The sequence below is a fragment of the Podarcis gaigeae genome (genome assembly GCF_964106915.1).
Source record: "Podarcis gaigeae genome assembly, chromosome: 8".
Lineage (NCBI taxonomy): Eukaryota > Metazoa > Chordata > Lepidosauria > Squamata > Lacertidae > Podarcis > Podarcis gaigeae.
In genome coordinates this window covers 64,090,010-64,104,581 of record NC_139684.1, presented here as the reverse complement: position 1 = coordinate 64,104,581, position 14,572 = coordinate 64,090,010, and the positions used below count along the sequence as shown (strand labels likewise).

Below are 14,572 nucleotides of genomic sequence, written 5' to 3'. Positions count from 1 at the left end.
CAGATTGAGCAGTCTGGAAATGAGCTGCCACTTGATTTTGTGGATTGCATAAACTGGCCCTGAGTTTGCTTCTGGATTTTAAGTGGTGGCTCTTGGATTAGATTCATGTAGCTTTTCTGATAGAAGGAAAGAACAAGGGCTAGAACCCTCTTTTCTTTTATACAGCAGCTGGTCTGGTAGAGGCAGTGGCACATCTTGGATCATTGAGACTCCTCGCACAAACACACTGGTTTATGATGGCTGCAGAAAAGGCCTTGCTTGTGGTGGCTCCCAGCCGAGGGTTGTATCCAACCTAAGTTTTACTCAGAGTAGTCTCTTGAAATTACTGGACACTACTTAGCCATCCCAGTCTACTCATGAGTAGGACTAGATTTGAATACAACCCTGAATGTTTTGCTTTGAGTGAACCTTTTTTGACCCACCTCTCTCCAAGTGTGGTTTATTGAGTTTTGATCAAGCATTACCAGCTTGATAGGCAGTGCTACTGTGCCAACTGTCCTGCTGATCAGACTGAGGCATCCCTGCTGACTGATCATTTGTTTTGCAGTTTCTGCACAAGGAAATGATGACTTCTCTTCCATCCTTCATTTGTCACTGCTGCCAACATTTACTAACACTTCCTTGCCTAATACTGAACTCTGGAGTTTGGGGTTAGGTAGGGCATTGAATAGCAATACGGGTCTCTTCCACAGGTCACCGACAAGAGAGACACCGTATTTCAGGAGAGGAAGCTGCAGCACAAAAGTTTTCCAGGCCAGGGCCACATCATTGGCCTTGCCAGACCAAGCGGATTAAAGGAGACAAATGAGATACCAGGTGAGATGGTGGTTAATGGTGAGTGTAGGAAGGACCCTAACTCAGCAGCAGTATTTGCCTGGCATGCAGAAGGGCTCAGGTTCAATCCCCAGCTTCTCCAGGTAGAGCTGCGAACGGTTCCCTCTCTGCTGCATTGCTGCTGCCAGAATAGACTATACTGATGGATCAGTGGTCTGGTTCACTATAGGGCAGTCTCCTATGTTCTTGTTCTTATTTGTTTGGTTTCCTTTAATCTCTCTCTTTCTGTGTGTGTGTGTGTGTGTGTGTGTGTGTGTGTGTGTGTGTGTGTGGTTCAGTGTTTTAAAATTCTGGTCCTCAACTCACCTCCTTATTTACTTACAACCACTCAGTTAATTATGGCTCCATTTCTTGTATGACAAAACTTTTGACATTGCATTGTGTTGAATGACATTTTGTGTTATATGCTGCTTGTGATGGAAAGGACCTTTTGTTTTCCCCCACCAGTCAAACATCTTGACAAGAGGCGCTTCAGAAGGCTTTTTGGAAAGAAGTCAATTACTAAAAATGAATGAATGAAAAAACAATGTATATACTACTACTAACAATGACGATAGTGTAACATGCTGCACTGGGGGGGGGGGGGGACAAAGAGTGGTTTCCAAAGTGGCTTACAGCAGTAAAAGGTACAATTCAGAGCTGATGGCAGGCACTGTAACTAAATCAAAACAAGACACAGGCCCAACCCCCAGGCTCCCAAATGAAAATGACAAGGAAAGGAGAGTGGAATAGAGGACAAAGACAGAGGAAGAAGATCCTGTCTGCCAATGCCAGAAAGGAGGGATGAGCTGTGAAACAGGCATTTATATTGACTGTAAACCAGACTTATCTCCCCTTGCTGGCTTTCTTACCTGATTAGAAGTAGCGCTTTGGCTGGTGGCAGAGATGGGCTGTGCTTTGGTCAGTTATCAGTCAGTCTCAGGGCAAATGGCTTGGAGCTCTTTCTTTTAGTGGCTGGCAACCAGAGAGTAATTGTCTCTCACTTCTGCAGCCACTGGTTGACAAGATCTTAGTGCAAAGTCCCAGTGTTATGCCTAGGGTTCTTTCTTTGCCTATCTGCTAAAGCAGGCGTGTCCAAAGTCCATTTTGGGGGCCTAATCCAGCCCCCTGACCGGTTCAATCCAGCCCCCATGGCAGTTTCTTTCTTGGGGTAAAATCCAAAAAAAAAAAAAGCTCAACAACCTCAACCCTAAAAAAACAACACCTCAACAACTTTGGTCGGCCCTCACACATGTCCACTTCATCAAATCTGGCTCTCTCTGAAAAAAGTTTGGGCATCCCTGTACTAAAGCATTTACTCCCACAATCCTCTGTTATGGCAGGTCCTAAGCTCACCATGGAGCAGTTTTTGAATAAGCTTCCAAAGTCACGGATTCAAGATGGGCAAGTGATCGATATCCGAGGAGAAATAAAAAAAACCCTCCAGGTAGGATGGAACTCCTTCTCCAGTCTGCATGTAATGGGGTTTGATTCTGGGGTTCCTTCTGGTCAGCACTTCTGCTAATAGCCAATACTTTGCAGCAGCATGAGCTTAGGTACCATATCCCTACCTAGAATCCTTCTCCCTACCAGAATTTAATGTTGTGACCAGGAAGTGTCAAAAGAATATAGGATGCACATGCAGAATACCTGCCCTTTTGGGGTCTCCTTCCTTGTCCACCTAAAGCCCAATACAAATGATACACAATGATAATCGTTCCCCTTCTGCCTTCATTTTGAGAATCAATGCTGACATGGTAGCCAAGGTTAGGGGGGAATGCACATCTGTAATCCCAAGTATCAGAAGAACAGGAAATTGGGGTTCATATGGTCATCTTCTCACTTCCCCAAAGGCTATATATTATTGGCATTCAAATAGTGCCATCAAGCTAGTGTGATGTGGTGTAGTGGTTAGAGTAAGGGTTGCCAGCCCATGGGCAGCTTCCCCAGACTCTGAGCTTGGAGTATGAGCTGAGTTTGGAAGTTTTAATTAATAGCCAAGGACCCAGGACCAAACCCTTCAGTTCTAAACAGTACAACAAAAGACAACTTTGCTTCATGTTTGGATGTGCTGAGATGAGCAGGGCAGCTGATTCCGTTTACATTTCTCAGGACAGTCAGATTTTGACACAGATTTCCTTCTTTGGTTCCAGGGCTCAGGTGGAAAAAGCCACGAAGTGATTGTGGTGGAGACCCCCAGTATTGCAGCAATGAAGAAGAGGTAAAAAAGAAAAGGCAATTTCCCTTCTTCACATTAATGGCTGTGGCATCATGCAGTCTCCTCAAGCTGTAGTGCAGGAGGGGGAACCTGCGGCGCTTCAGATGTGGCTAGACTACAACTCCTGTCCTCCCTGACAACTGGCCATGCTGGTTGGGGCTGATGTGAGTTGGAGTCCAGCAGCATCTGGAGGGCCACTGTAGCACTTTCTTTCACGGTGATTCCCTTTATTCAGAGCTGCATTGAGAAGTATGTGATTTGGGTTCTCATAATTCACCTTTGACAGGGGACAGACAAGTCCCTCACACACCTGATTCATTGAGGGTTTAAGACCCATCAGCTACCTTCACCTGGTTTAGCTGGCCAGTTGAAGCCATTTCCTGGGGTTTGGCCACTGTCAGCTTCTAGGAGCCACAGGTGAGAACTGAGTGCATCAAAGGTGGTGAAATTACTGCACAAACTGTCCCCCACCAGAGATACTGCTCCTTCCTTAATACCCCTTATGGCTTGAACAAGTTTCTGCATGTTCTGTTGAGGGAAATGAGGGTCAGATGGGGCTTGTCAACCTGGGAAGGTTTCCCCACCCTCTTCAAAGAAAGCATTGTCCCTTCTCTAACGAGCTTTTCTGATCTTCAGGTTGGAAGGGAATGGAAAAAAGAAGGCCTCCAATCCCAATGTCGCAACTCTTCGGATAAAGTCAGAGAATGGGGAGAAGACCTATATCATCAAGATGCCATTCACCGAGACCATCGGAGACCTGCGCCAGCATCTTGCCCAGAGCAGGTAGTAACAGCTAGTCATTCTAGCAGATAACCTTTTGTAGAAGTTTCTGAACCTTAAACTCCTGATTCTGCAACTAACATCAGCAACTAAAGTCTGTGCTCACTATAAACAAATAGGGGGGAAGTGTGTGTTTTTGCTTAATGCCAATTGATTCAGATTGATCTCCCACCTAGAGTCTGGGAGGACCAGGCCTCTGCAATGCAATATGGGGAGTAAATGTTTGGGGGCGAAGGGCAAATAATAAACACTTCTGGGGTTATGACTGACTTTCAGGTTATTGGGGAGGGACAAGGTAGGAAAGATCCCATGGCTTTGGAGGAGTTGATCTATCACATCATACAGGCATCTAGGTTCCTGACTCACCTTCCAGTTAATTTTTCACCATTGTGTATCCTACTCCTTACTATCTGTCCTTATTTCCTTCTGTTTTTGACCTCTGCTGAGTTCTCCAGTTTCTGCCACAACTCCATAGTGGAGTTTGTACAGAGAATAAATACAAGTGTCTGTGATATCACATACCATGTCAGCCTCTTCCACTTTGGCATTGCTTTCATATTTTTGGTTGGGGTCATGATACCATCAAAGCAGGTAGGGGTACTGCCAAGGGATAGTAGTAGTGAGGATCCTGGAAAATCTTGCCATAGGCACTCTTCATTCCATGCCCAATACGTGTGGCTGAACCCACAGAGATTGTTATGACCACAGGAAACAGGGTAAGCTGCATAGCTCAGATGTAGAGATACTAGGGGTCATGCATAGAATATTCATTCTTGAATGTAAGGAGCCTCTCTAAAGAATAAATTGAAGTGTGGTGTTCTGCTGTCTTTTCCTTAGAGAATCTTCCAGTGGCATTATTGTCTAGGTCCTGCAGTGACACAGCATAGTTTCTGAAATGCAGACTCTTGGCTTGAAGCCTCCCAAAGCCAAAGCAACGAAGATACCGATAAATTTAAAACAATTATTCAATATGTGTATTCAAATTTTAAAATTTTGCATTAAACAAATTATTTGCATTTGAATGTCAAATTCCAAATCAGCTTACTTACAAGCACTATTCTGCTCATTTCCTAGGGGAGAAGAAATGGAACCTTACGAGATCATCAGCACTTTTCCTTATCGAGTGTATAACAACAACTTCATGACGCTGGAGGAGTGTGGGCTGGTCCCCAATGCCTCACTTCGGCTGCAGAAAAGGGCCCCGTCAACCAAATCACAAGGGCAACAAGTGTAATGGTTTACAGTGGATGATTCATCAGGCTTGGCTGCCACTCAGCTAGGGAGTAGTGTGCCTTCTTCAGGAGAGCCTGTGCAAAAATGACATCCTCTAGTCAGAGAGAGAAACAGGGAAGGACTGACCTTTCCACTTACCCAAGCTCCAACCTTTGTGGCTATTCTCAGCACTTCAGTCAAAGGAGAAAGCCAGGGTTGGGGTGTAGTTGGAATACTGGGCATAGACCCTCCCTTTGTTACCCAGCTTGAGTGGGGCTTAGCCCCAGGTCTAGGTTATCATTAGCCTCAAATGGATGAAGAGACTCTGGCCCTTGTAAAGCTCTCATCAGAAACACTAGACCTTGCTCCAAGAAAGAGCACACAGTTGGGCTACTGGTGCTAGCATGAAGTTTCCCTTTTCTAAGCTGCTGCATCACCAAATGAGCGCCAAGTCCCAGACCATGCACTGCTGCACACCATGTGCTTGATAGCACCCACCCTGTTTCTGTAGCCTACATGGGCCTCACAAATAGGATTTACCAACTACTTGGTGGGGTTAGGGGCACCTGTGATGCAAGCCTGTTAATTCATCTAATGCAGGTGTGCAGAAACTTCAGCCCTCCAGATGTTACTGAACTATAATTCCCATCATCCCTGGCCACTTGCCAAGGCTGATAGGAGTTATGGTTCAGCAACATCAGAAAGGCCCATGGTTCTCCACTAGTTCTAATGGGAAAGGGTGATGAACATTTTTTGCCTTTCCTGAAGCTGAAAAGGACCTGCGCACCCAACCTTGAACTTTGTGTGGCCACAAAGGCAACTCAGCCACATGTAAGCTTCTCCTCCCCTGTGCAAGAGGCTAAACAGGGAGTCCCAACAGGGAGTGTGTAATGCCCCAAAGCTTAGTGAGATGTGCCTCTCCCCCCACCCCCATAGCGTGGATGCAGTGCCAGAGCAGCCCATCCCTTGTCTCTGGCAGGACTGGGGAGTCTTTGTCCCCCTGGATATTGCTGAACTACAACTCCCACCAGCCCCAGTAAGTCTAGCCAGTGGTCAGAGATTGTGGGAGTTGTAGTTCAGCAAATGCTGGAGGGACTAGGTTCCCCACACATACAACTCTGGCTACGGCCAAACGTGGATGTCCTGCAGTTAAAAACCAGCCAGTGTGTGGGAGAAATTACCCTTAGCAGGTCTCTTTTGAGGCCACAACAAAACACAGTTAATTTCTCTTCCTCTGGCGAGTTATATGCAAAGCTGACCGAATCTCATAACAGCAACCCACCTTGTTCAGTATAATGTCCCTTGTTATTGTTTCCGTTTGCCCAAGGCTTGCAATATTAGGTAGCAAGTTCTTCCACCCCCTGACTGATCTTTGTAGTTGTTCAGTAAAGAGGGCCTTGACAGCCATGTTTCATTCCCTACGCCTTCTGGGATGGGATTTGCATGTTTCAATGATCAGTCCATGTCAAAACCTCCCTTCCTCCAGAAAATTACCTGGCCAGAGAGAAGGGTTTTAAAATAATTATTAAGCCACAATTCTGCTAAAAAGTGGTGTACCAAATGGACTCAGCCTTTTCTTTGACAAGGAGGAAGGACTCAAGCATATCCAATTCCTCTTCTTCCCCACCTTCTTAATTGTTCCGAAGTTATGAAGTTGTACTGTTCTATGAAGACACCAGATGCTTTTTCTGACCTGTTAAATTGGTTCCTAGTGCTTACTAATCCATGACTGCCTTATCTACTTAATTGTTACTGGTTGCATGCCACAAGGAGAGATGTCCAAAGTTTGGGTGATCTGCACCTTTTCAACAGGAACGCCAATGCATCTGGCCTTCCCTGTGCATAACACAGCACCTCTAACCCCTAAAATCACCAATGCCCAGGAGGTCCACAAATCTCAGCCACTTGTGCTCATTGTAAAACTCTGCCTCTTCTGATTTGAAGCTTTGTACTGAGTCTCCACAGCCTAGCACCAATACAGAAACAAGACCCCACTCTCCCCTCTTTGGTGCCGAACTGAGAGATGGGGACTACTTTCCTGCCAGACTTAAGCCCATCTGCACTATATATTTAAAGCTGTATCCTGCCACTTTATACAGCCAGGCCTTCCCCTAAAGAATCCTAGGAACTGTGGTTTGCTAAAGGTGCTGAGTGTTACTAGGAGGCTGTTATTCCCCTCACAAGGCTAGCTTCCGGAGTTCCTTCCCTCTGGAGAGGGATCCATTGTTAAACCACTCTTGAGTACTGAGCACTGAATGCTGAATGATTGATGGGGAAGAATAAAAAACATAAAGCCTGGGGAAAGTGGGAACAGAAAGGCATATCCTGGAAGAGAGCATGCTGGCTGGTTGGCACCCTGAGCATAAGGCACACACACTGCAACATTTTGTTGCAGTTCCCATTTGCAGTCTCAAATTAAGAAGAGCTCAAATGAGTAAGCTGACATTTTACACCGGCTTACTGCCTTCCTCTGTGGGAGGTGAGGGGAACTCCACTTAAAGAAGTAGTGCATGATGAGTTAAGGGCCTCTTCTTGGTGATCACTATCAAGTGCATTTTCCCTACTAGCACCTTCTGCATGGCATTGTTTTCACTGGCAGGTAATCCCACACAATGAATGAATCAATCTTGCCATTGAATAGACAAATCGCAACCAAGCCTCCTTCCTAGAGACAACCTGACTGTAACTAGAAACGATTCTGTGATGCCGCAGCTCCCATCGTACATCCACAGCAAAACAATCCTGGGTTCAGTGCACAAGTCTTTACAGTTTACGCTTTTGTAATACATCAACTTCAGTTATTGAGGAAGGGCGCAAGGATAGTATTTTAGAAATTTATGGGTATTTGATGCAACTGTGCTCAAACCGTCCCAATATAGCCTACAGGGCTCTGCCACCTGTCCAATGCTTGGTCCAGGAACAAATCGTTTTGTGCTGAGGTATAGTAAATGTGATCAACCCAGCTATTAGGAGAGCTGGAAAATGGATTTCTGAATCAATAATCAGGATGGTACTCCACTTTTATCTTCCAGTTAAAGATACACACAAAGCCACAGTTGAGGTTTTTAGCAACATTTAATAGCATCTCAAATGAGATGGCCATTTTTACAAATTTTGCTTTTAGCAAGGAAAAAACCTGAAAATGCACTTGGTCCATATTTGCAAAAAGCCAGTTTTTGTTTTGTTTTGTTTTAAAAAAGAAAAAGTGTGAAACAGCTGATGCAAGAACAGACCTAGCATTCTATATACGTCCCATATGAGTTGGGGTGGGAACACTCTAATGGAATACAAGATCTGCTCTCACCAGATCTTGGAATTTTCCAAGATTTTCTCTTGGAAACCGCTTTTCCTAGGAGAGTCTGAGCTGCACTGAAGTAATTTTTAAGACACACATACAACCCTACCCCATCTCTCTGTCAGAAAATGAAATTTCAGCGCATCATCTTGTGCAGTACTTTTGCATTGGTATATAACAAAGTAATATTATTTATAGCAGACGGCTGCTGCTCTCATTTCCTGGGTAGGAATGAAAGAGGAAGTGTGGAAGCCAGCATTTGCAACTGGTTATAAGACAAGAGGCAACGCCTCCCCTTGTTCTTTTCTCAAGGGCAGGCTCGGCACAAGGGGTGGGGGGAGGAGGTTTGGGGAAAGCTCTGCTTTCCGATGTCCTTGACTGGTAGATTTCTCATCCACAGAGGCACGAGGAGCAAGGCCCAGCAGCATTCAAAGGAATGTGCAAAGTGTTTTTCTTTTTGACCATGCTGAGGGAAGCAGGCAATGAAAGGGAGCTGGAGAGGTGTCTGGTCACACAGGGCCAGGCTAGGGCTGACAAGGACATAGGAGGTTGGGTAGTGATCCATTTGGAATGCAAAGTCCAGGTTTGGGGTAGGGCAGAGGGGCAAGGGGCAAAGCATGCTCAGGCTAGCTTGAGGAACTCCTGCAGGGTCTTCTGTTCCACTGCTTCCACAAACAGTTCGTAGTCCTGCCGGATGGGAGAAGCAAGAAACAAAACTCAAATACAGAGTCAATAATAAGGCAATATGTAATAGAAAGCTAGGAGCCTCTTTCTCTCCAAGGCCCCATAAAGAAGTCTCATGCCACTATGAATAGTCATGGCTTCCCCCAAAGAATCCTGGGAGCTGTAGTTGGTTAAGGATGCTGAGAATTATTAGACCACGTATTTCCCCAGAGCTACAATTCCCAGAGTTCCCTGGGAGGAGAGGATTGATGCTTAAACCACTCTGGGAATTGTGGCCCTCAGAGGGGAAAGGAGGTCTCCTAACAACACTCTGCACCCTTAACAAATTACAGTTCCCAAGATTCTTGGGAGCCATCATACCTGTCTAAAGTGGTATGATACTGCTTTAAATGTCTAGTGCAGTTGTTGAGCTTCTTGCTACTAGGGCAAGAAGCTCAACAGAACTCTTTTCTCATCAAGGCACAGGAACATGACACAGGAAGCCTTTGAACCGAGTACTCAAACAAAAGTCAAGAGAGTTGTATGAGGAATTCTGCACCAACCACCGAAGAAGCCTCTGTGCTCCCAAATTTAGCTTGCTCCATTCCGCAACCTGCTCACTCAGAAGCAGAAAGAGTAGGGACCACAGTTAACCAGAGGTTCATTATTTAAATTTTGTTTCAGAAAAAGTGGTTGCTGTAAACAATGGTCATTCCCTCCTGTCTGTAAAGACAGGCAGACTTTAGAACAGATGAATTGACCTAGAGACTAAGCGAGCACTGGTGTGCGGTCAGGAACAAGGGTTGCGGAGGGAGGATAACCACGGAATCAAGCACCTTGGCTTCAGAGTTTTCATAAAACCGTCCAACAGAAAGCAACTCTCTTTCAAATCTCTCTCACCCCCCAGTCCTAAAGCATAAAAGTCGTTCAGAACTTGGCCCAAGTACCACACTGGAAATCTGTCCCCAGACAGAGAGGGCGAAGCTTATTTAATGATGTATATGACACAATCCTTATGGGTGGCTCATGGCTGAAAAGCCCCTTTTCACCAAACAAGGCTTCCTGTTAGCTGGGTGTTACAAAGGGAGCTTTCACAAGTGACACAGGAAACGACTTCTGATCTGGAATCTGTCACTTCTGGGTGTTGTTAACATGGCAGGGAATTATAGCCTTGGGATGGAACAACACAGGCTGATAGATGGTCCTCTGGCACCTCCAATGAAGGAGAGCCAAGCACTGTCTGCATCAGTCTTGTTTCCATTTATTGAGGCTGGATAACCTGTGACCAGGATAGGGCTGACAAGGACTTAGGAGGTTGGGTCCATTTGGAATGCAAATACAGCTATCATCATCTCTGGCCACTGAGTAGGCTGGCTGGAGCTGATGGGAACTTCAGTAACCTCTGGAGGGCCACAGCTTCCCTGTCATATCTGGGAATCCTCGAGGCGGGGAGGAGAGAAAGAGGATCCTTATGATCCCAAGATCTATTCCAGACAGGGAGGGCACAGTTAGTAGTCCACTGACATATCTACCTAGAAGAGGCTCAATAACAAAGTTTTGTTTTAATATTAAAAAACACAGTTTAGCCTCGATCCGATTCAAAAGGGGCCCTGTTGGTCAACTAGATGGCTACGGGATGGCTACAAATAGACCCAAGGGCAACAGCAACTCTTTCCGTTTGTAATTCCCAGCAGAGGCACATTGCCTCTGATTCACTTTTATTTCCTGACTTAACCTGCTGCTCGCCACACATTCCGAAGCACTTTGCAACAAGCAGCTGATGACAAAAGGAGGGCATGAACCTTTGCTTGCTCCCTAGATGCCAGATGGCAACGGCATGTCACCTCAAAAGAGCAGCACCCCAGGGATGTCATAATAATAACAAATGCCATTTGAAGCACACAAATGTCCACAAATAGCCAGGGTAGGCTTTTCACCCAAGGGACATTTTTAAAAAGCCCATTCAGGGGGAAGGAGCCCAAAAGCTCAAATGTTGGTCAACTTGTAAATCTCTAAAATGATACGTCACTGCGCATATACTACATTTGTAAATTTTGCAGTGAGCATTTACAACAATGAGTTGAAAAAAGCATGAGACTCACATACAACCCAACTAGCACCTGAGCATTATACATGCATTACCCACAAATCTAATTAGGTCCATTCAGGCATATGGGGCATCACTCCATCAACCCCAGCCTGCCCTCCCTGCCGTATTCTTACTTACAACCAGACATGGGGTGGGGGCTCTGCCTGTCACTGGTCTCTAGCCCCACCTAGTGTTAGTCTCCCTGCCTTCCATCCTACCAGCCACCACAGCCTGCTAGGGCATAACCATGGACAGACTACAATAGGGCTAGAATGACAAAGCAGGCCTTGCCTTTAGAAGCTGTAAGTGCAACTCATACATAGGGCCATAAAGAACCTTGTACATAAACCAGGGTAGGCATCCATTAAGCCACGTTTGTTTGTGTGTGTTTGTGTGTACGTGTGATCATTTCAGATTGAGGGCCAGAAGAAAAAATGGGCAGGGCAACAAGTTTACACATATAGCTCAGTGTCAGAGCATTGGTCTTGCATGCAGAAGGTCCCAGGTTCAATCCCCAGTAAAGTAGGGAAAGTCCCAAGGATGGGGGGGGGTGAGGCCTGGAGGGCTGCATTTGGCCCCTGACTTAAGCAACAGGCCTCCTCTTTTAAGGCACACAGGCCTACTCACACATGTATTTGCATACATAGGTCTGGTCTGCATTCAAGGCTTCAAACTAAAGGCCTCTTGAAGGCCATTAAATATATGAACGGTCTTGCAGGTTTCAGATCTATAGTTATATATCAGAATTTGTCCGGGGGGGACGACACCAATCACACCTCTTGTGAACAGCCAACTCATCTATTCACTACTAGCCTTGACCAGGGAGCGAAATAACCTTTTCTGCACCAACCACTCACCCCACAGTAATGGTCCCCATTGAAAATCTGGGGAGGGATGGCTTTTGGGTTGCCCGATTTGGCCCTCATTTCGTCCCGCAGGGCGTTATCCTGGGAGATATCCACCAGGGTGTATTTGATGTTCTTTCCATCCAAGATCCTGGTCACTTCGCTCTGCTGAGATTTGATCTGCAGAACACACAAAGGGGGAGGGGGTTGAGTGGGAAATTAATCGCCCTGTTTTCTGGGATTTGATACATAGGGAAGGTCACACATGGGAACACAGCCTGCTCATATTGCTCAATGCAAAACAAAGAGCCAGAGGCAGGGATTGCAAGACCAGCCATGCTTTGTGAGGGAGGAGGTTCCACTTCTCTCCAAATACAGACCAAGCCCAGTATGTACAAATGCCAGCGCTGGCGGGATTCTAGGCATCGAGGAGAGGGCAGGGCCATTTCAGAAATGAAAGGGGGAGGGAGCTGCTGCTTCAGACTGCATCTGGAAGGGAGGATCCACCCCTAGAAAAAACTGGTCCCCTCCAGATGTTCTGGACTACAACTCCCATCAGCCTGGCGTTGTGTTGTTCAAGGAAGACACTGGGCTGCGGGGGGAAATCCTCTTTCAAATGGGAAGGGAGATCTGGACCTCTCATTCTGGTTCGTTCCGCCATCAGAGAACTGGAGGGGCTCCCAGTTTGGATTCCCCTCCGGTTTCTCATAGATCACCCGCGGGGTTTGGGGGGAGAAAACAAGATGACTGTAGCATCTGGATAGAGAAGAATCCCCTATGGAAGAGAAGCCCGTCTAGGGAGCTGGAAGGGAGGGGGCAAGAAACGGGGGGCTCAATTCAAGCGGGAGGACGCGAGGGTTGAAAAGGCAGCCAGCTGCATGGGGGCGGGGAAGGGAGAGGGAGCAAGAAAGGGGAGCGCACGCTGCAGAGGGATGGCGGAAAAGCTCCGCCTCGGAGTGCCAGGCGGGCGGGGGAGAAGCCAGCCGCTCGGCGAGGCAGCTCACCTTCCCTGGCGCGCCACTCACCTCTCTGGAGCCTGTCACCGAGGTGCTGTAGACCGTGAGGCTGGCCATGATGCTGGGCTTTGTCGCCGCTCCCTCTCTGCTTTGGCTGCTGGGTGGGAGCCTGGAAGGAAGCGGAGGAAAGGGGTGGAGAGGGAATCTGCTTCCTTCCCAGCCCCGCCCAGCATGTGATCGCGGAGGCCAATGGGGTCTACAGCCGCGGGCATGCGGGGCGGATAGTCTGCGATCCGGCCGCCAGGCGATGCTTTGGAGGCGGGTCGCTCGTTGTCCCCATGCATTAGGTTGGGAGTCGCTTTCCTTCAGGAGGCGCGGAGCCTCAGCCCAGAGGCTCTCAGGAGGTGTGTGTGTCTATGTAGATCTTTCGCGATCCACTTGCAGCTGGTCCTGGAAGTCTTGATCTCGGACTTGCGCGCGGACTTGCTCTCGAGGAAAGAACGCGCAGCCTGAAGTTTACCACCATCGACCGTGCATTGTGGACAGCAACTCAGGGATGAAGTTGAAAATACCGACCAGGACTTTCTACTAAAGTATAGTTTATGGTCCATGAACTACATTGTATCGGTCCTTTATCAGTAAGGAACAAACGTTTAATTGGTTTAAAAGGCTCGACTTAAAAAGCTTCCCCAGTTAATCAAGGAAGAATGAACTCTACAAGCAGGGATAAAAGTGCTCATAAAAATTCCAGCTGGCAAACACCGTGGAAAGAGACACTCCCTGCTTTCAGAAAGAGAACACCTTTTATGATGCATAAAATATGGCAGCAAGTTTGCCTCGGAATTCATACACATATTAGTATTTACTCAGCTAATAATTTGTTTTCTCTGTAATACTACCCCTGCATGCATAACAACTCTAGCACTGCCAGCATGTACATTTCTGTACACCCACACCCGATATGTGGGTTTGCTTGAGCAACAAAATAACACCTGAAGTTATTTCATTGTGTTAGCATTACCTAGACCAGCAAGCGTGGCCACCAGGCAGGGATGATGGAAGGTGTACTTTCAGTAACAACTGGAGGGCCAAAGGTTCCTCACAGAGAAAATGGTATGAATACAATAAATTAGTGCCAAATTGGATTAGTCTATTACTCATGAAATGGGAGGGTAGCAAGGCAGGGTGAAGGCCAAGCGTGGCGGAGATTATACTCAAAGCAGTCCAGGATAAAGGCACTTTTTTAAAAAGCAGAAACTCCACTTTATTTTGTAACCAAAATACTAAGTACAAAGTAGCCTGGCAAAGTAAGCTTTCTTTAGGTACAAAATCAAAATCTGTGACTCAGATATTTTAAAATTATAACCAAGATTTTTCTTTCCGGGAAACCTGTGGTATAATAATAATATTTTTTTCTTCCTTTCGTATTTTGCAGTGAGTTTGCCATGACAACAAAGCAACTATCCCATCACTGGCTGGAGTCACACAACTCCCACTTCATTAGGAAATAGCTTTGGCAGGGGTAGCAGTTGCCAGTGGGCAGAATGTCATGTAAATGCCACATTTCCATTAACTGTCAGAAATTCAGCACTTTCATTATTTTCTGTTGGTTAAGGCTCTTTGGTGTAGCAGCCTAGCATCAAGAAAACTATATTCTTGTCCCAATACACAACTTTGGATGTTCCAGCCTTTCATGCTGAT

General features: G+C 46.4%; 2 protein-coding genes across 4 annotated transcripts in view; one reads left to right on the top strand and one right to left on the bottom strand.

Moving 5' to 3' along the window:
* The window catches only part of UBXN11 (UBX domain protein 11), a 32,310-nt gene extending 24,109 nt beyond the window's left edge, over positions 1–8,201 (top strand). For all 3 annotated transcript variants that reach the window (XM_083750864.1, XM_083750862.1, XM_083750863.1), the window contains 5 exons: positions 693–816; positions 2,157–2,260; positions 2,967–3,034; positions 3,668–3,814; positions 4,886–8,201. In XM_083750864.1, coding sequence (XP_083606990.1) covers positions 693–816; positions 2,157–2,260; positions 2,967–3,034; positions 3,668–3,814; positions 4,886–5,045 — 603 coding nt within the window. In that variant the 3' untranslated portion in view covers positions 5,046–8,201. The remainder of the gene's footprint in view (positions 1–692; positions 817–2,156; positions 2,261–2,966; positions 3,035–3,667; positions 3,815–4,885) is intronic.
* Positions 8,080–14,111, bottom strand: SH3BGRL3 (SH3 domain binding glutamate rich protein like 3). The gene is made up of 3 exons (XM_083751013.1): positions 12,941–14,111; positions 11,928–12,095; positions 8,080–9,005 (listed from the first exon to the last, which is right to left on the bottom strand). The coding sequence occupies exons 1-3, from the start codon at positions 12,986–12,988 to the stop codon at positions 8,940–8,942; spliced, it is 282 nt and encodes a 93-aa protein (XP_083607139.1). The 5' UTR covers positions 12,989–14,111; the 3' UTR covers positions 8,080–8,939.
* Positions 14,112–14,572: the final 461 nt, after the last annotated feature.